General features: G+C 45.3%; 1 protein-coding gene across 1 annotated transcript; it reads left to right on the forward strand.

Moving 5' to 3' along the window:
* The first annotated feature begins 110 nt into the window (after positions 1-110).
* Positions 111-17,714, forward strand: PSMA2 (proteasome 20S subunit alpha 2). The gene is made up of 8 exons (XM_040432288.1): positions 111-259; positions 6,299-6,375; positions 7,705-7,837; positions 8,157-8,279; positions 10,787-10,868; positions 11,551-11,624; positions 17,289-17,346; positions 17,427-17,714. The coding sequence occupies exons 1-8, from the start codon at positions 219-221 to the stop codon at positions 17,541-17,543; spliced, it is 705 nt and encodes a 234-aa protein (XP_040288222.1). The 5' UTR covers positions 111-218; the 3' UTR covers positions 17,544-17,714.
* Positions 17,715-19,958: the final 2,244 nt, after the last annotated feature.

Here is a 19,958-nt window from a genome sequence, read left to right on the forward strand (position 1 = left end):
CACTGACAGGATAGACTGTATTACGGTCCATGAAAGGCGTGCTAGGCTGAATTAGGAGCCTGCGCGTTACTGGAGCAGGTATAAGGTTCTCTACTATAGAACTACAGTTCCCGTCAGGCAATGCGGGCGCGGATGGGGCGGCGGAATGTGACAGGGGTGACGTAGTGACGTGGGACGCTGTTGCCGTGCTGCTCTCATAGAGGAGGAGCGGAGTGAAGATGGCGGAGCGTGGTTACAGTTTCTCTCTGACCACTTTCAGGTGAGTGGGAAGCTGTCCAGTGGCCGGGCTGCCTGTGACTGCCCCCGCCCTCTCAGTGCTGGCCCCACCGGCAGCGTCCCCCCGGTCACCGCTGTGTCTGAGCCCTGCGTCCCTTTGTGTGCTCGCCCGGCGCTACTTTGCAGAGTCACTGTGCTGTGTAGCCGGCCTTTCGGTCGCAGCGTGGAAGCAATGAGAGGATAGATGCTTGCTGAGATTATAGAGACGGAGAATCGCTGCCGGACGGCTGATGCCAGTGTGAACAGTGGCTTGTCACCCGCTATGGCCTTTTACATGGCTTACAAGCACGGCTCTGCAGTGAGAGGAGCTGAGGATTGTGTGCGCCTCATCATACCACTCCAGTACCTGCGAGTAATAGAGTGCAGCTAACCATATAGCAAAAGTACCACACACCTACAGTCTGTGTTTGAGGCCACACTGAAAAGATGGGTCCGCATCCGATCCATAAAAATGTGGCCCAAATACATGTGGGATGGGCCTAATTCAGTGTTCCTCTTCTATACTGGATTCTTGCATGCCTTTTTTTTATCCTGTAAGATGGGTGTTTTTTTAAGCCATTATTTTTTTCTTTCTTTAATATCTCCTGATGAACCTTTCAACCTACGTGTGATGCGGTGTAAGCTCGTCAGCCCCCTTGATTTTCAGTGGCAGAGAATAGTGAACCATCAGCTGGACAGATGGGTACTGTACCTGTATGACCCCCAGCCTACCCACGGCAACCTAATTTCTACAAGGTGGAGGATAACTAATACCGCAGTTGTAAAAATAGTCTATTCCAGCCCTTTTTACATGGGTCACTTTAGCCCTATGTAATGTCAAACCCCATTAGGCTGTACTTCCAGGGGGTGGCCAAACCGCCCGCCTCCCTACGGCGCTCAAGGGCCACACAAATGAGAAAGTAGTATGTCCTTTAGGCTTTGTGGCGTCAAGATTAGTTTTGGCCCACATCCGTTCTGTGTTTTTTTACGGATCAGATGCGGATCCTTTCATTTCAATGGTGCCACAAAATATGCAGACAGCACACCTTGTTGTCCGTATATCCGTTCCTCCACAAAATAACATGTCCTATACTTGTCCCTGTTGCGGAGAAGAATAGGCAGTTTTAACAGAGGGCAGGATGTACCAATCCACATACACAGGGAGATATCTGTGTTTTGCGGATCAGCAATTTGTGAAATGTAAAGAACTGATATGGCCGTATGCAGGGCCCTTATCACTCTGAAAATGAGTGTGACCATTGGCTGCCCTGGCAAGGTGGGTTTTGTTCAGCATCTGCATCAAGGGTGCCTCGTGGAAACCCAAAAAGAAAGGAGTTGGCCGCCATCTTTAGGCTACTTTCACACTTGCGTTGTTCTTTTCCAGCATAGAGTTCCGCCACAGGGGCTCTATACCGGAAAAGAACTGATCAGTTTTATCCCCATGCATTCTGATTGGAGAGTAATCCGTTCAGTTTGCATCAGGATGTCTTCAGTTCAGTCGTTTTGACTGATCAGGCAAAAGAGAAAACCGCAGCATGCTACGGTTTTCTCTCCGGCGAAAAAAATCTGAAGACTTGCCTGAACGCCGGATCCGGCATTTTTTCCCATAGGAATGAATTGGCGCCGGATCCGGCATTCAGAATGCCGGATTCGTCGTTCGGCATGCGCGATGCGCAGATCGGTAAAAATGTACAAGACGGATCCGTCGTTCCGCATGACAAGCGGAGAGACGGATCCGTCCTTGCAATGCATTTGTGAGACGGATCCGCACCCGGATCCGTCTCACAAATGCTTTCAGTCAGCGGCGGATCCGGCGGGCAGTTCCGTCGTCGGAACTGCCCGCCGGATCACACTGCCGCAAGTGTGAAAGTAGCCTTAATCCTGCACATGTGCTGGACCGTGCACCATATTTAACACATCTGCATCAAGGTCTGATGGCTTAAAATTACTGAGCCAGCGCTCCGGTCCCAAATTGGCCGCAGATGGAGGGTCATGTTATCAGCCGCCCCCATTGGCTAGCACTGCGGATAGACTTTGCTTGCACTATTTCCCTGTACATCCATGGTGTTAGTCATGGAGGACCATGACCGACGGGTTAGTGCTTGTAACTTTTGATCATCTGTTAGACCCCGCCGATCTGAGGATAGGTCATAAATATGAAAACACGGAAAACGTGCTGTGTGTGGATGGTTGCGTTACTGCTTCTCTAACCCAAACGCAGCGTCATGATGACTTGTGTTGCTCAGAATCTCTGCTTCTATACTGTAGTCTGGCATTATGTGAGCACAGTAGGCCCATAAGTCATCATGATGCTGTGAGATCGGGTTAGAGGAGCAGTGTTCGGTCTGGGAAATGTCCACACACAGCATGTCTCCTGCGTATGTGTTTTGTTCTGTTTCCAGCTGTATGTGGATCCATTCACTTTAATAGGCCCACATGGCCGTTCTGCAAATAAATAGTACATGTCCTATTACTGTCCGTATTACAGGACACGTAGAGGACGGGTCTATTAGGAGCCGGACGTTCCGTTCTGCAAAAAATTTGGAATGCACACAGCCGGTATCCGTGTTTTGTGGATCCGCATGAGCCCTATGTCACAGAACTCGTGCCAGCGATGAATGTGCTGATTTCTTTCAGAGCATGGGCATAGAATACCCCATTTACAAGCTAGCCAATTCTCTCAGGACTTAGGCACAGAACCCAGTAAGTGTGAACGTGTCTTTGCTACATTGAAAGACCTTTAGCATGATATTATCTTCGGTTTTCTGCCATGAGAATGATTTCTGGCGTTACCGGCAGGCATGACCCAGCTCTTCAGCTTTCACTTTCACTCTGCAGCAGGGAGGAGGACGAGTGAGCAGTAGTCCGGAGCAGCTGTGCTTAGTCACATCCAGTTCAGCCTGTTATCCACAGGAAGGTGAAAAACCCTCATGTGATAGAAGCCATTTTTTCCTCATTTTAAGGCCTCATGCACATCGACCGTATGTATTTTGCGGTCCGCAAAAAATACAGATGATGTCTGTGTCCATTCCGTACTTTGCGGAACAGCTGGCCCCTAATAGAACATAGGGTTGTTTCAGGTATCGAACTTTCGATACCCAATCAATCTTTTAACCCGGTATCGATATGATACCGGGATTTGCCTTTTATCGATACAAGGCTGTGCTACTGCACAGCCCGTATCAGAGAACATGAATCGCGCTGCTCTCAGCGCGGGCCATGTTCCCTCAGCCGCACAGGAGAAAGAAGCAGTTCTCTCCTCCCCCGCGGCAGAAAACACATTGCCGGCACCCGACCTCTGACGGGGATCTGCGGCAATTAACCCCTCAGGTGCCGCACCTGAGGGATTAACTGCCGCTGATCGCAGCACCCTGTCATAGGTCGGGTGCCGGCAATGTGTTTTCTGCTGCCGGCTGTATTGGTATATAAACGTTAATTATCATTGGTGTGCCCTCACCCCCCCCCCTCTTCCCGTCCCTAGTATTAAAATCGTTGTGGCAGTGGCCACAGATCCCCTCCCCTTCTCCTCATTGGTGCAGTGGCAGTTCTGATCGGAGCCCCAGCAGTGTAAGTCTGAGGCTCCGATCGGTTAAAATGGCAGCCAGGACACTACTGAAGCCCTGGCTGTCATGGTCGGCTCCCTGCTGCTGTGTGCACAGAGCACAGGGACAGTGTAAGGTCCTATTCACCCTAATAGAGATCTATCAGGATGAATTGGACAAGGGATTAAAAAGATCCCAGGTTCTACCCCTAAGGGGGGAAATGGTTATTAAATAAACTGTAAAATAAAAAAAAATCTCTTATGCGGTGAAGACTGTAAAAGAAAAGAAAAATGTGCAATTCGCTTTTTTTTTTTTGTCACGGAATGCACGTGGCTTTTTTTGGTGTTTTATATTTTTTGGCGTTTTATGGTATTGAGTTTTATGGTATCGAAACTGAATAAAAAATTTTGGTATTGAAACAACCCTAATAGAACAGTACTATCCTTTTCTGTAATGCGGCCAATAAAGCTAGGTCTATACGACGACATTTGTCGTCCGACAATTTTTATAATGGTAGTCTATGGTGTCGCACAGCGACATACTGCGACGCGACAGTCGCAAAAAACCCCATTCAAGATGGATTTTTCTGCGACTGTCGCAGTATGTCACAGTGTGACACCATAGACTACCATAATAAAAATTGTCGAGCGACATAAGGCACAACTACACTGCATATGTCTTGCTCGTCGTGTAGACCTAGCCTAATAGGATATGTTCTATTTTTTTTAATTTTTTTTGCGGAACGGATATACGGAAATGGAATGCACCTTCTATTTTTTGGCACCACATTTGCTATGCGCCAATCCTGTGGAACACTCCCGGTCAGTATAGAGTCCTTAAATATCAGAAATAATGATCTGGCTATGAGATTACTTAATTCTCTTAGGATACAGGGGAGTATGCCATCTGGTCCTGGCCATTTGTCTATTTTAATATTTTTAACACTGCTGCACATCTTCTTTGATCAGACAGGCTACTTTTAACCCCTTCCATGGCAGGGACTTTAAACATGGCACCCGCTTGCGCTTGCAGGGCTGCCATAGCCTGTAATGATGATCCTGGACTTTTAACCCTTCACATGCAATGGTCAAACATGACCACAGCATCTGAATGTGCTAAAACCCGGAAGCATGGGCTTCCGGGTGTGCTCTATCTCCTGCTGGCAGAGATTGCTGGAGTCAGATGCATTGTGCGACAGCTTCAGTCCTCCGGAATGAACTGAAGCTGCTGCCTATTAGGGCTCTATAGGAATACATTGAAACTCTCATACACTCCAATGCTAATGCATCTGAGTGTATGAGCGAAGCAATCTGATGACTGCATATAAAATGGTGTTAAAAAAAAAAAAAAGTTTTTAAAAATATTAAAATATAAAAACTCAAATCACCTGCCTTTCCCCCAGATGTAAATAAAAAAATGTGAGCAAAAAATAAATACACATCACCACTTATACACACCTGTACTATTAAAATATAAAAATAGTTTTCCTATACAACTAAAAGGAAAAAAGACTAATTCGCCCTTTTTGGTCGCTTCACCACCCACTAAAAAGTGAACAAAAAGTAAAACACCCCAGAATGGCATCAATGAAAAGTACAGATCACCTTGCAAAAAATGAGCCCTCACACAGCTCCGCACACAACTACAAAAAAGTTATAGGGGTCAGAATATGGCGATTGAAAAAAACCCAATATTTTCTCCAGTTTTTATTTTTTTCAGTATTAAAATGCAAGAAAAACTATACATATGTGGTATTGTCGTAATTATATTCACCTAGAAAATGACAGCTCAGTTTTACTGTATAGGGACTGCCGTAAAAATAAAATCCATAAAACTGTTGCAGAATTGCGTTTTATTTTACCAATTTCACCCCACTACATCGTATGAACTATTAAAGGGGTTGTCTCATCATGGACAATGGGGGCATATCACTAGGATATGCCCCCATTGTCTTATAGGTGTGGGTCCCACGGCTGGGACCCACACCTATATCGAGAACGAAGCCCCGCAAGGTGGTGGCTGGAGGACTCTGGTCCGGCCATCACCAAGCCGGCTCCCCATAGAAGTGATTGGGAGCGTACTGCGCACGTGCGGCCTCCGCTCCCATTCATTTCTATGGGGCCGACGGAAATAGCCGAGCCATCGCTCGACTATTTTCGCCGCCCCCATAGAAAATGAATGGAGGGCAGCTGGGCGTGCGCAGTGCGCCCTCCTTCACTTGCTGGGCTCTGTTCTCGATATAGGTGCGGGTCCCAGCCGTGGGACCCGCACCTATAAGACAATGGGGGCATATCCTAGCAATATGCCCCCATTGTCCATAATGAGACATCCCCTTTAAATGATGTAATTAGAAAGTGCAACTTGAGCTCACCTAATTCCTGGTGACTGGTCCCTTGAACACATCACCTAGCGCTATAGGAGCCAGAAGCACAGAGCCATCTTGCTATGATTTATTTCTCTTGTCCACAGACGTCCGCACTAACAACCATTTCTTTCCTTAGTCCTTCAGGTAAACTTGTACAGATTGAATATGCGTTGGCTGCGGTAGCTGCAGGAGCACCTTCTGTCGGAATCAAAGGTATGTCATTTAATAAAAGTCTACCAGACTGAAGTTTAGGAACGGTTTATCAGGCCTGTTCACACAGTGGATTTTGCAAACTCGTCATCTGTCAAGGTTTTTCTGTTTGAATGCAGCATGCACACACTTGCAGTTTAGCTCCTTTGAACCGCGAACAAAGTCCCAACGTAGCTTCCAGCAGTGTCCATCTGGACACCACGCTAAGAAAGCATGTGTCCTTTCATGTTGTGGCTGTATACCGCTAGCTGCACAGATAGCAGCCTGGCTCCACTCAGCCGCTGACTGCTTTTTGTCACGGAGTCTGCACCAAATGTTCTGCATCAACAAGCGCCATGATGCCTATTAGAGAGAAAATCGCAGTGTATGACCTCTGGCAACCTGTTCTAGATTGTTGCCTCTATTTCAGGAAAGGTGAGGAGGCAGGTCCTTGCTACACGGTGCTCTGGAGCCTCCTCACATTGAAGAGATGTGCTGTCAGGCTGCTCAGCCTGACAGCATATCTCATGTACGATCGCTCCAGTACTACATGTTGGAGTGGCTTAACATCACGTTTTTGCCATCTGTTTAACGTATACACCATGCTTTTTTATCCTGCAGAGTATGGTAAAATATGTATTTTTTTGTTTACAATCGAATGTAAACAAATGGCAAAAATGTGGTGTGAATCCAGCCTTATAGAGCAGAAGCTCTGCTGTACAATGAGCAGCCTGACAAGAACGGGGAGGAGGGATGCAATACTCTTCATTGGTCTTAAACAGTGCAATAGAAGTTCAGCCCGTGGCCACATATGAGAGTTAAGTGTCCGCACAAGGAATTTCGATTTTCAAAATGTCGCACTACCCGGTGCATTTTCATAGAAGAACACTATTTCAGTAGAAATGCCGGCACTTTCTTGGTCTTTATCCCTACATAGCCTATAATAAAGAAAATGGAGATGCTGGTCTTCAATGGTAAAATGATTGTACTCAGAAAACATTTATATCGGATGAACACCAAGGTCCAATGGGGACTTCTGGAGAAATCTAAATTCCTTGTGTGGACACTAAATTCTTGAAGGTTTTCATAGTCTGCACTGATGGCAATGCTGTTTCATTGTAGGCTTTTCAAGGGGTTTTCTGATAAGTTCATATTGATGGCCGATCCTCAGTGATTGGTGGAGATTAGCTTTTCTGCAGTAGTGATGGAAGTCTGAAGTGGACGGAGCTGGTGACCACAGCTTGGACTCCCACCGATCTTAAGAGGAAGTCCTCAGCACATAAGCATCATTAAGTAAACTTGTTCTGTTTGTACTATGCCCCTTCGGTAACTTTTCCATTTTCTCTATTTTAGCTGCAAATGGTGTCGTTCTGGCAACTGAGAAAAAACAGAAATCCATATTGTATGATGAGCAGAGTGTACATAAAGTGGAACCAATCACCAAACACATAGGCATGGTGTACAGCGGCATGGGCCCGGATTACAGGTACCGTATGATGTTCAGGTTATCAGTGATCGCTGTAAGGGTCCATTCAGACGTCCGGAGGTGTTTTGTGGCCCGCGCTATATAGAAAATGCCTTTTCTTGTCTGCAGTTGCAGACAAGAATAGGTCATGTTCTATTTTTTATTGCGGATCCGGAAGTGCGGATGCAGACAGCACATAGTGTGCTGTCCTCATCCTTTCCGGCCTAATTGAAAATGAATAGGTCTGCACCCAAGTTGCGGACGTGTGAATGAACCGTAAACCACAACATAACCCTTATCTTCAGATTATAATTTTATTTTTTTTTTCATTCACTTTTAGAGTCCTAGTTCGCAGGGCCCGGAAACTTGCCCAGCAGTATTTCCTTGTGTACCAGGAGCCTATACCAACAGCACAGCTAGTACAGAGAGTGGCATCCGTCATGCAGGAATACACACAGTCTGGGTAAGCGCATTCTTTCTTCCTCCTGTAGATGGCATGAACTGTTCAGGCAGCAGTTCATGGTTTGTCATCTGCAACTTTTTTTTTTTTCATTTAAACCGTTAGTAACTGCCAATATGCATTTTTACGGTGGTCACCTTAGGCCGGGCCGCAGAGTCTAAGAGTCACAAGACAGCTGAGCTCCTGCCATAACGGTCTGGGTCAACAAAAGGCTGATCCTGGACGTTTAACCACTTAGATGCTGTGGTCAATAGCGACTGGCATCTATGGGGCTTCAGGGGAAGGGGGCTGCCTCTGTCAAGCAGTGACACTGCTACAAATGAGATTGCAGGGTGTATGTCTTCATACAGCAGCCAGGGGCCTAATGAAGGCCCCCAGGCCTGACCTCAGTGTATGCCAGAGGTGCAGCCTAATAGTGTCTGACAGTATAATACACTGCACTACAGAAATAGTACAATGTATTATAGACTTGATCAAGTCAGTTTTCTTGTGGGGACTAATAAATAGTAAAAACCTCCAAGTTTAAAAAGTACACTTTTTTTTTTTTTTTTCATTTAAATGATAACACGAATCATATCCACATACCTCTCCGTATAACGTAAAAGAGCTAAACGGTGTCCAGTCTTGAAGACTGAAATTACCCTGGTTAATAATTGGAAAGTTTTTGGTCATATTAAGCAATCGATAAAAAAAAGGCATGAATACTTGGTAATTAGTACTTAACTTTAGTTTTTAAGCGCATATTCTTTAACCCCTTAGTGACCAGCCTCTTTTGGGCTTTAGTGACCAAGCAGTTTTTTCATTGTAGAATTACGTTCGAATTCAGTGATACCAAATACATATATTTTCTTTTTCAGTTTTATTACATTTACACAGTAAAAACCCCGTAAATGGCTTTGCATCCGCGCATCTGAAGTATTTTTTTTTTTTTATTTATATATTTTTTTTTTCCTCCTACACATTAGTTTAAGCCTACATGCACACGACTGTATGTGTTTTGCAGTCCGCAAAAAAAAGGATGACGTCCCTATGTCATCTGTTTTATTTAAATTATTTTTTTTTTTTGCGGGGCTATGGAATGGAGCAACGGATGCAGACAGCTCACGGAGTGCTGTCTGCATCTTTTGCGGCCCCATTGAAGTGAATGGGTCTGCACCCGAGCCACAAAAAAATGCGGTTCGGATGCGGAACCAAACCACGTTCGTGTGCATGTACGCTAACTGTGATAACTTGTTGGGCTAGCAGTGTGATTAAAAAAAAAAAAATACCCTGTTATTTTATAAATATAATTTACATTTCTTTAAGAATTTTTCATTTGAATTTTTTTTAAAAAAAACTATGGGGGGGGGGGGGGTAAATTTATTAAGACTGGCGTTTTAGTCGCCGGTCTTAATATCCCCTATAGCTGGCGGTGGATCAGCCAGAGTTGTATAGGAGGCACTGGCCTCTACATAACTTCGGTGCATCCACCGCCTACATTTAGACCATTTTCTAGGCGTAGAAAATGGTAAATGAACCAGCCGACCCTGCCTGCCCAGGCCTGCTTTTTTTAGTCTTGGCATGAGCGGGGAAAAGTTGCAGATTGTAATCTGCGCCAGAAATACACCTAATATAAGTGTGTTTCTGCATAGTAAATGAGCCCCTATGCTTTTTAAAGGGAGCCTGTCATCAACTTTATGCTGATCTCACTGAGGGCAGCATAAAATAGTGACAGAAATGCTAATTTCAGCGGTGTGTCACTCATGAGCTAAAAGTAAGTGGTTGCTGAGAACCAGTATCATAATCATTGCAGCCAGGGCCTGGAAAAGAGTCACATCTACCTGAGAAGAGTCCTGGTTATTCATAATCTCCTGCTCTCCCTGCCCACCTGCTGATGATTGGCAGTTTTCTCCTAGAGAGATGGGGAGAAAACTAGGTAGAAGCCTGTCAGTCATCAGCAGGTGGGCAGGGAGAGCAGGAATTCATGAATAACCATGACTCTTCTCAGGTGGCCGTGACTCTTCCAGGCCCAGTCTGCAATGATTGTGATGTTGGTTCTCGGCAACCACTTACTTTTAACTTATAAGTGACAGACTCACCTGTCTCTACTTTGTTCTGCCGTTAGTATGAGCAGCATAAAGTTGACAGGTTCCCTTTAATGGATTATATATTTTTTTTCCCTGGTAATATAATATTACCTTAAAATAGATTTGTTTGCATCTGTCACTGGTTGGCATCAATTCAATATTACATGTTCATTTTCAGGTAATTAGGTCTCGGCTAATGGTATGACAACAATTCGTACAGGGAACAGTTTTTGGGGTGGGCTTTTTTTTTTTTTAGTTTTCAGAAAAGCCTCCATAGGAAAATTAGTTTTTCAGACTATTTCCTCATTTTTATAACCTTGCAACCCTTTTTAATGTAGCTGGTGTGCAGTGTGATATTGCTCCCTGACACACTGGAACTGCACATCAATGCCAGGCTTCTGATGGAGGTGTTAGTTATAACTTGCTCTTTCTCTTATTCCTTAGTGGCGTACGTCCATTTGGAGTCTCGTTATTAATTGCAGGTTGGGATGAAGATCGACCATATTTATTCCAGTCCGATCCTTCTGTAAGTAATATCCTTGGCTCTGTGTTATATAAAAGTGATTGCATTCTCTGCTTTCCATCCATGCATTAATACTGTTAAAGGGGTTGTCTCATCAACACAACCCATGGACATCCTGTTGAGGACCCCCCCCCCCCCCCTCTAAAAGTCAAACTGAGAGCAGCTCTGGATCTGGCGGACTTGAACCATCCTTGTATTACAAAGCGGACATTCAGATGAATGGTTGTCCATGTAATACTACTGTTTCCCTCAAGCGGCGGCTTTAGGGGAGATGCCCGGCTGACCTTGGCTTTCTGCTGCCACATTGTGAAAGTGACCTGAAGTATAAACTGGAATATGAGTGAAGGAGGCCTAATGCTAATGTCACACGGGGATGTTTCCATTTGAGGACTGACAACCCCTGGACAGGAAACTGACCAATTCAACGGATATCTTCACATGAGCAATTTTCTGCATGGACTGTGGGTCCGTACTGATAACATCAGGCCATGTTCTGTATGTGTCAGTTATTCCTGCAAATGAATGGGCGTATGGGAAAAGTGGATGGCACACTGACTTCACCTGCTTTAAAACTTGTCCACAGATCAAGGACGAGCTTGCTATCCGCCATGTTGAAGAGGCTTACATGTCTATTCATTTCTATGAACTGTTTTCCCCTCAGTAAACAGGTTTTCTTCTCCTTCAGGGGGCATATTTTGCATGGAAGGCCACAGCAATGGGAAAGAATTATGTAAATGGAAAGACTTTCCTTGAAAAAAGGTACAAAAGGTTTTTCATAATTTTTTTTTTTTTCCACAGCAGATTAAAGTGTTAATAATGGGAAGGGGGTACAAGGCAGGAGGGGAACAACTAGAGCTTTAATGACTTAAAATGCAGTATGGATTATTACTAAGGAAGATCGTGAATTAACTGCCTAAAGGGGCTCTGGCAAGTTAAGGGGTTTTCAGGATTGGAAAAACATGGCTGCTTCCTTCCAAAAACAGCGCCACACCTCTCCATAAGTTGTCTGGATTGCAGCTCGGCTCCATTTGGAGTCGATGGAGCAGACCTGCAATACTGCACACAGCCTCTGGACAGGAGTGGTGCTGTTTCAGGCCAAGAGGAGGTAGGGGTTTCACACCACGTTCATACTTTTCATATTTCTTTCTTACACGGCACAATTGTTCCCATCGTTTCATTGATGAGAATTCTATATATCGGCTATGAATATGTAGGTAATACTGTGTTTAGGCTACATGGCCATGTTTTCTTAATATACCTGATAAGGTTTCAGTGCTACAGCAGAACACTAAAGATCCACAGTATACAGCAATGTTCGACAGTTTCCCATTTTAAACTGGCTTTTTAATGGTTTACATTTTATTGATTTTGGTCGTTTTTTTTTTTTTTTTTTTTTTTTTTTTTTTTTGGGCAGATTTCTGTCATGTTATTGATAAATGTGTCTAAAAGTAGAGAGCTGCTGGCCATGCCCATATACGAAACGAAAAAAAAGTAAGAGCCTATTCTATGGGGTGCACCTCAAATTTGGTGCAAATTATGCCAAATAACAGACTCAAACACAATAACTGTGCCCAGTGTATGGCCTCTGATACCACATGTCCACAGCTTTCTTGTTACACTAATTCCATATGAATTATGCCTCATTGCAGCCATATACAGGGAAAGTCTGGGTCTATAGAGTCCTGTATGTGCAGTATTGTGGCTTAATGAGGTCTTGTTGCCATTAGGTCCCAGCATAATCTCTGCTCTGTAGTCTCGCGCAGTGGACACTAGTCTGCGCCTATGCGGACTACTGGCACTGGCTTCCACTTGTCCACTGCGCATGCGCCGGCTCCCTGCGCACCCAGATCGGACCAGAAAAGAGACTCTGCGCAAGGCAGTCCTAGGCGGAATAATCTGGCAGCAAGCGCGAGACTACGGAGCAGAGATTACATGACCTCAGGATAGTGCAGTGAATAAATTAAGTAGTAGGCGGTGCTTGGCTCTGGATCGATGGGCGCGGCTGGGCTTCAGGAGATCGTGGACAACCCCTTGGGCTCCTGACCGAGGTGATTTACATATGAATAAGATCGCTTTTTATAAGAATATAAGGCACACAGAGTATAAACAGAGGGATCGTTGTAAACACTGCATGAAGACTAATGGGCACATATAAATATCTCCATATCGTTAATCCTGGTGACAGAATCCCTTTAATGACCTTTAACTGCATGTTTGGAGTAGTTGTCCTTCTGCAGAATATATTTAAATTATTAGCACTTCTCTTTTTGAAAGCATTCTTACTTTGTAGCACTTTTCCACAGTACTGTATTTAATAAGACCATTAGGGAAAGATACTGTATATATTTTACATTAAAGGGGTTTCTCAGTATAAAATTGATGGGCCATAAATATCTGATGGGGGATCGGACTCCTTGCGCTCCTGCCGATGAGATGTTGGCTTTTCCTAGGCCAATATGTCACGTTGGCCTAGGCGCATGTGACCATAATAATACCAGGCACAGCTGTTATGAAATGGACGGCACTGTGCTTGGTAAGCTGTGAGGAGGCTGCATTGCTCAATTAAACAGCTGACTGGCAGTGGTTCCTGGGTATTAAACGCCGCCAATCCGATATTCATGACCTATTGTGAGGACGGGTCATCGGGGCACTCCATGAAAACCTCTTCAAATTACATTACTGGAAATAATCCACTTCAGTGTTTGAAAAAGAGCCCTTTCTTTGCCTTTGGCATATGTCTGTTGCTATCATGGACTACAGCTAACAAGTTCACAGAATAGGGACAAAAAGGGTGAACAGGTAATAAGAAAGTAATTTGTAGCACTAGTGTATTTGGTTCTCATTAAGTGCCCTGCTGTAATACTAGAGTTGCATTAATGTAAACCCTACACAGTACTTCAAAAACAGCCCTCATGTCACAGACGTACCGAGACATACAGATGTCCCAGCGACAGTGAGTGGCAGGAGATCTGAGAGACTGGCAACATGTGGTTTGATCTGACAGGTTTTCCTTGTGGATCAATAGGCGTCTGTGGTGTTTCTGGTAATGGCCACACCCCTTGCCTCAGGTGTTGCTTATGTGGTCATTTAACCTTCCTTATTTATAGTTGCTTCTCCCACTATGCTGTGCGATTTATAGCTTCTGTGGATTGTTTGTGGTTGGATCTCGGCGGAGTTCCTGGTGCTTCCATAGCCTCTTTGAAGTTAAGTCTTTCCTTTCCCTTTCTGTATTTTGATTGGGTTCTGTGTGTTGCATTTCCCTATTGTTTGTATTAGGCCTGAAGTAGACTCCTGTTCTTCCTTCCTTTTTTAGAGGAACAGGTAGCCTCGTCCCTGCCATTAGTACTAGGGTCTTATAGGGCTAGATAGGACTCTAGGTATTCCTGCGTATGAACTCTCCTACCTTTGGGGTCTGTTCATACTGGTAGTCAGGATTTTGGTTAGGGGTTTTCACTAGGTGTCAATCTTCCTTCTCTAGTTCTCAGGCCTGATTCCCTGTTTCCCCCTTCCCTCCTATGCTGTTTCCCTCCCACACCGAAGCAGATATGCTGGACAGTGGTGCCAAAATGTCAATCTTTTGTTACATTCCATGATACAAATAGAAATATATTATAATTCATCTGAAATAATACAACCTAAGGGTACAGGTAACATCACCCCAGTTATATGCTGCACACAACAGAAGGCAGCATATAATGCTGGACAAAGCCCAAAGGTGGTGTCTGCAGGTCTCCTGTCTTTATACCAGGCTGACATGGCTGCCACTCAGCATCCCACAGTCTCTTGTTGCAAGTAATGCAGCTAACTAATATACTAGCAAGCAGACCCCTATACTGGCGGTACTAAGGCTATTTACACCTTCGGAGGCCATTTAAAAAAAAATGATTGCATGTTACTCATTTTTGGCTAAAGGGTTAACCTGAGGGGTTAACTGCCGCTGATCTGCCAGTACCAGCCTCCTGTATTAAGGGCTAATTATCATTGGTGGTGCAGTGCGCCAGCCCCTCTCAACACCCCCCCCCCCCCCCCCCAGTATTAAACCCCCCCCATTGGCAGTGGCCACAGGGTCCTCTCCCCTCCCCCTCATTGGTGGCAGTGGCAGCTTCTAATCGGAGCCCCAGCAGTGTAATCCTGGAGCTCCGATCGGTTACCATGGCAGCCAGGACGCTACTGAAGCCCTGGCTGCCATGGTAACATCCCTGATGCTGTGTGCACAGAGCAGCAGGGATAGTGTAAGTCCTATTCACCCTGATAGAGATCTATCAGGGTGAATAGGACAAGGGATGAAAAAAAAAATCCCAGGTTCTAGCCCCTAAGGGGGAAATGGTTATTAAATAAAAAGTGTAAAAAAAAAAATGTGTACACACACACACACACACACACACACACACACACACACACACACACACACACACACACACACACACACACACACACACACACACACCAAAATATTAAGTATGAATCACCCCCTTTCCCAATTTTATGCCTTTTTATGAAGGCCATCCTTCATTCAAGATAGGGCCAGGGGCTATCCATAGCATTCAGTATATTGGGCAGACTAGATGGGCCAAATGGTTCTTATCCGCCGACACATTCTATGTTTACACATGCTATAATCGCAGCTGCCAGCTATGTGATTCTGCTGCAGTCACCTGCCTCCTGTATTAAAGGTTAATTATCATTGGTGGCGCAGTGCGCCCGCCCCTCTATCTTATTGGCAGCAGTGGTACAAGGGGGGGGGGAGAGTGACTCCTTCTCCCCTATGCTGCTGAGGAGAACACTGTGTGCTCCATGTTCTCTGATGCTAGGCTGTGCAGTAGCGCAGCCTAGTATCGATAAATGTCTAATCCCGGTATCGTCAAAATCGACAAGTATTGATTGGGTATCGATATTTCGATACCCGCAACAACCCTAATACAGAATATATGTACCAAGTGTGGCATCCATTACCTCTCTGCAGTGATTGTTGCCCAGCTTTCCCAGACTGCTGAATTACAGATTTGCCTCTTCAAATAGCTAGAGTAACTTTGTCTTCAGGGTCCTGGAAAAGATGGGTTCACAAGACTGTTGAGCTGCATTGGTGACAACAGATTACCAGTACCATATCATAGATTCACATAATGTATCAGGACAGCATTGTGTGTAGTTTATAAAACCAAATCTGGATTTGCTAGTCAGGGGCCTGGAAAAACTGAGCAAGAATCTGTGACAATTACTCTATACCAGTGATGGAGAACCTTTTACAGAGTGCCCTAACTGCAACCTAAAACCCACTTATTTATTGCAAAGTGCCAACGCAGAAATTTATCCGGAATACCAATATACTATATCTTCCCTGTACTTAATCATTTAGCTAGAATACCCTGCCTGCATTCAGTGCGCTGCCTGTGCTGTTCATAGTGCGCCCTGCGCTGATTCATGGCAGGAAAAGTCTAAGGCATACTGGTACACCAGGGTGCAGGTGCCCACAGAGGTCTGAGTGCCACCTCTGGCACCCCTGCCATAGGTTCTCCACCACTGCTCTATACTGTAGCATAGTCAGACAGATTTGTCATTCAGGGTCCCGGGAGAACATGGAAACATGTTATGTGGAGCTGTAATAGGCACTGCTAAATACTAGGTTTACATAAAAATAATAAATGAACAATCCCGTAAAATCTAAATCAGAAGAGTCATGGTTATTCATGAATTCCTGCTCTCCCCGCCCATCTGCTGATTGGCAGTCTTCTACCTAGTTTTCTCCCTTTCTGCCAGCAGGTGGGCGGGGAGAGCAGGAATTCATGAATAACCAGGACTCTTCTCATGTAGATTTGACTCAGCATTTCTGTCACTACTTTATACTGCCCTCAGTACCGTCAGCATAAAATTGATGACTGGTTCCCTTTAAAGGCAGACTTGACTTTCAAGCGCCTGGAAAGCCGGGCAGCACTTTCTGTAGTGTCAGTGCATGGGTGCTGTCTAGTATCCTTGCACAAACATGCAGGTGGAGGTTTTGTAAGAAGCTAAGTTTCCAGGGCTTTCACGGTTCTGTGACTGTCCATTGAAGTGTATTGGAGTTAAGCCCCGCCCCTTTCCTGAACTTCCTGTGTGGCTGTGAGGTCAGGCTAGTGCAGGGATGGCCAACCTGCGGCTCTCCAGCTGTTGTAAACTACAACTCCCAGCATGCAAAGACTGCCTACAGCTATCAGCCTACAGCAGGGCATGGTGGGAAGTGTAGTTTTACAACAGCTGGAGAGCCGCAGGTTGGCCATCCCTGGGCTAGTGCATGTAAACTGGTAACGGCCCGTCTCCGGCCAAAGATGGAGAGGCCGGGAGGAATGAGGGACTTGTTAAAACTCCAGGCAAAAAGACAAACGTGCTTTTTTGGCTGAAGACTGCCTTTATAAATATTCCAATCTCTGTTATTGTTTTTTCTTCTAGATATAACGAAGATCTTGAACTGGAAGATGCCATCCACACAGCAATCTTAACACTGAAGGTAATGTCATGCAGTGATGATTAGTTGTATGCCGTGAGCACGGCAGTGTATCCTAATACTACTGCTATGTGCTCCAACAGGAGAGCTTTGAGGGCCAGATGACGGAAGACAACATCGAAGTGGGCATCTGCAATGAAGCTGGATTCAAGCGCCTCACCCCTGCTGAAGTCAAGGATTACTTGGCAGCTATAGCATAAATGACTTCCGGTTGGGGAGGTTGGTTGATGTAGTTTTTTTTTTCTGCCACTAAAGGATACAAAATGGTTTCTTTGCAGATTTTTTTGCATACTTTCTTATTTCTACCTGTCCGACAGATCTTTTTAAATATGACATGAATCTAATCACAATAAATGACATCAAACAGACCAACTGCCGGCTTCTGTCATTTCTTGCTGTGACTAGTTTTCTGATGCCCCCCTCCCCCGCAGACATCATCAGATAGGTTTGTCTATGTTTAGCATATTTAAGAAAATATTTTAGTCACACAGCGGGATGCTAATTGTCTGCAGTGGATTCCTTAAATGTCTTGAGCTCAGCATTGAAGGGGTTGTCCCACTAAGACGCAAGGTAAGAGATCGTTCTGACCACTGATGCGCTTGCTGATCAGGAGAACGGGGCCCCATTCGAATGGAGTGGTAGTCGTGCATGTGCTCTGCTGCCCCATTCAGCTCTCTAGGGCTGCTGGAGATGGCAGACTCCAATTGCTCAGCCGTCTCCAGCAACCACATAGATCTGAATGACTAACCGGACACACATGCATGACTGCCGCTCCATTAAAAAAAGGGGGAGGACGAGGCCCTCACCGATCACACTGGCAGGGCTCCATAGGAACACTGTGAAATTCATGCAATGGAGGCTGAGAGAAGCAAATTAATAAAGTTGCCTAGTGTTAAAAATAAAAATGCAAAGATTGAAATCGCTCCTCTTTCCCGAAAATAAAAATCCTAGGCATCACTGCATTTGAAAACACCTATACTATTAAAATATAAAAAATGATCTCATACGAAGAATGGCATAATGGGAAAAAAGCCTAAAATTTGCCTTTTTTTTTTTTTTTTTTTGTCACTTCACCACCCAAAACAAATTGAACAAGTCATACACACCCCAAAATGGTATAATTGAAAAATAGTCTCCCTGCCCCACCCTTACCCTCCAGCCTGAAACCCTGTGATAAATCTGGTGCTGGTCTAAGCTTACACCATCCACAGGGTTAATAAATCTGGGTTAATAAATGTGTAGCCCCGGCCTAAAACAGTATAGAAAGTGACCAATGCCGGCAAAGAGGAGCAACAACGGTAGAGGAGGGTACATGATTACCTAATAATAAATGGTCATATTCATCATAATTCAGGTTTCCCACTGACAGTATTGATCCACAAGTATTAGTTAAATGTCCGACTTCCAGGACACATACTGATCACAGGGGTCCTGTGCGGTCCCACGTGTCTGCTACCACTCCATTCTACTCTATGGGACTGAGCTGAAAGGAGCGGCAGCAGATGTGTTACCACTGCTCCATTCAGATGGGGGAACATGGGACCCTTATGATCTGTGGGGTCCTGCAGGTCAGACCCCCACATATCAGACCCTTATCCTACATACAAGATGGAGTTAATTAAAGGGAACCTGTCACCAGGATTTTGTGCATAGAGCTGGGGACATGGGCTGCTAGATGGCCGCTAGTAAATCTGCAATACCCAGTCCCCACAGCTCTGTGTGCTTTTATTGTGTTAAAAAACTGTTTTGATATGCAAATGAACCTGATATGTGTCCGGAGATGAGTCCAGCGGAAAGGAGCCCAGCACCGCCCCGCGTCCTCCGAATCTCCTCCTTGCTGGCTGACGTCACAGAGCTGGAGCGCCGAAATCTCGCAGTGCGCGAGCTAGTGCATGCGCAGTGTCGGCATCATGTTTATTCCCTGTGCTGGCATCAGCACAGTGAATGAACTACACATGCGCTAGCTCGTGCATCGCGAGATTTCGGTGCTCCAGCTCTGTGACGTCAGCCAGCAAGGAGGAGATTCGGAGGACGCGGGGCGGTGCTGGGCTCATCTCCGGACACAGGACACATATCAGGTTCATTTGCATATTGATCAAAACTGTTTTATAACACAATAAAAGCACACAGAGCTATGGGGACTGGGTATTGCAGATGTGCTAGCGGGCATCTAGCAGCCCATGTCCCCATCTCTATGCACAAAATCCTGCTGACAGGTTCCCTTTAAAGCCCAGAGAAGGCAATGATCTGTCACCATGCAGATGCCGGCGGCTCACCTCCTGTGGCACGTTCTTTCCTCTGACTGTTTTTCTGTAAGTCCAGACTATGGCTACTGGCACTGACTCACAACTTCTATACAGGCTGGAAGCCTTCCTTAGTAACACTTAGCATGAAAATCTCATACAATGGCTGCTGACAGATGCCACTAGACCAGGCATCCTCAAACTGCGGCCCTCCAGCTGTTGTAAAACTACAACTCCCACAATGCCCTGCTGTAGGCTGATACCTGTAGGCTGTTTGGGCATGCTGGGAGTTGTAGTTTTGCAACAGCTGGAGGGCCGCAGTTTGAGGATGCCTGCACTAGACGATTGATACGTATCCATTGACTTCGATGG

This window comes from Bufo bufo, chromosome 5 (assembly GCF_905171765.1).
Source record: "Bufo bufo chromosome 5, aBufBuf1.1, whole genome shotgun sequence".
Classification (NCBI taxonomy): domain Eukaryota; kingdom Metazoa; phylum Chordata; class Amphibia; order Anura; family Bufonidae; genus Bufo; species Bufo bufo.

What these genes read in the sequence shown, in the direction of transcription:
- PSMA2 (XM_040432288.1), top strand. Translation starts at nt 219, where the DNA reads ATGGCGGAGCGTGGTTACAGTTTCTCTCTGACCACTTTCAG. An exon ending in TTCTCTCTGACCACTTTCAG is followed by an intron (nt 260 to 6,298) that starts GTGAGTGGGAAG and finishes TTCTTTCCTTAG; the next exon opens with TCCTTCAGGTAAACTTGTAC. An exon ending in TATTCCAGTCCGATCCTTCT is followed by an intron (nt 10,869 to 11,550) that starts GTAAGTAATATC and finishes CTTCTCCTTCAG; the next exon opens with GGGGCATATTTTGCATGGAA.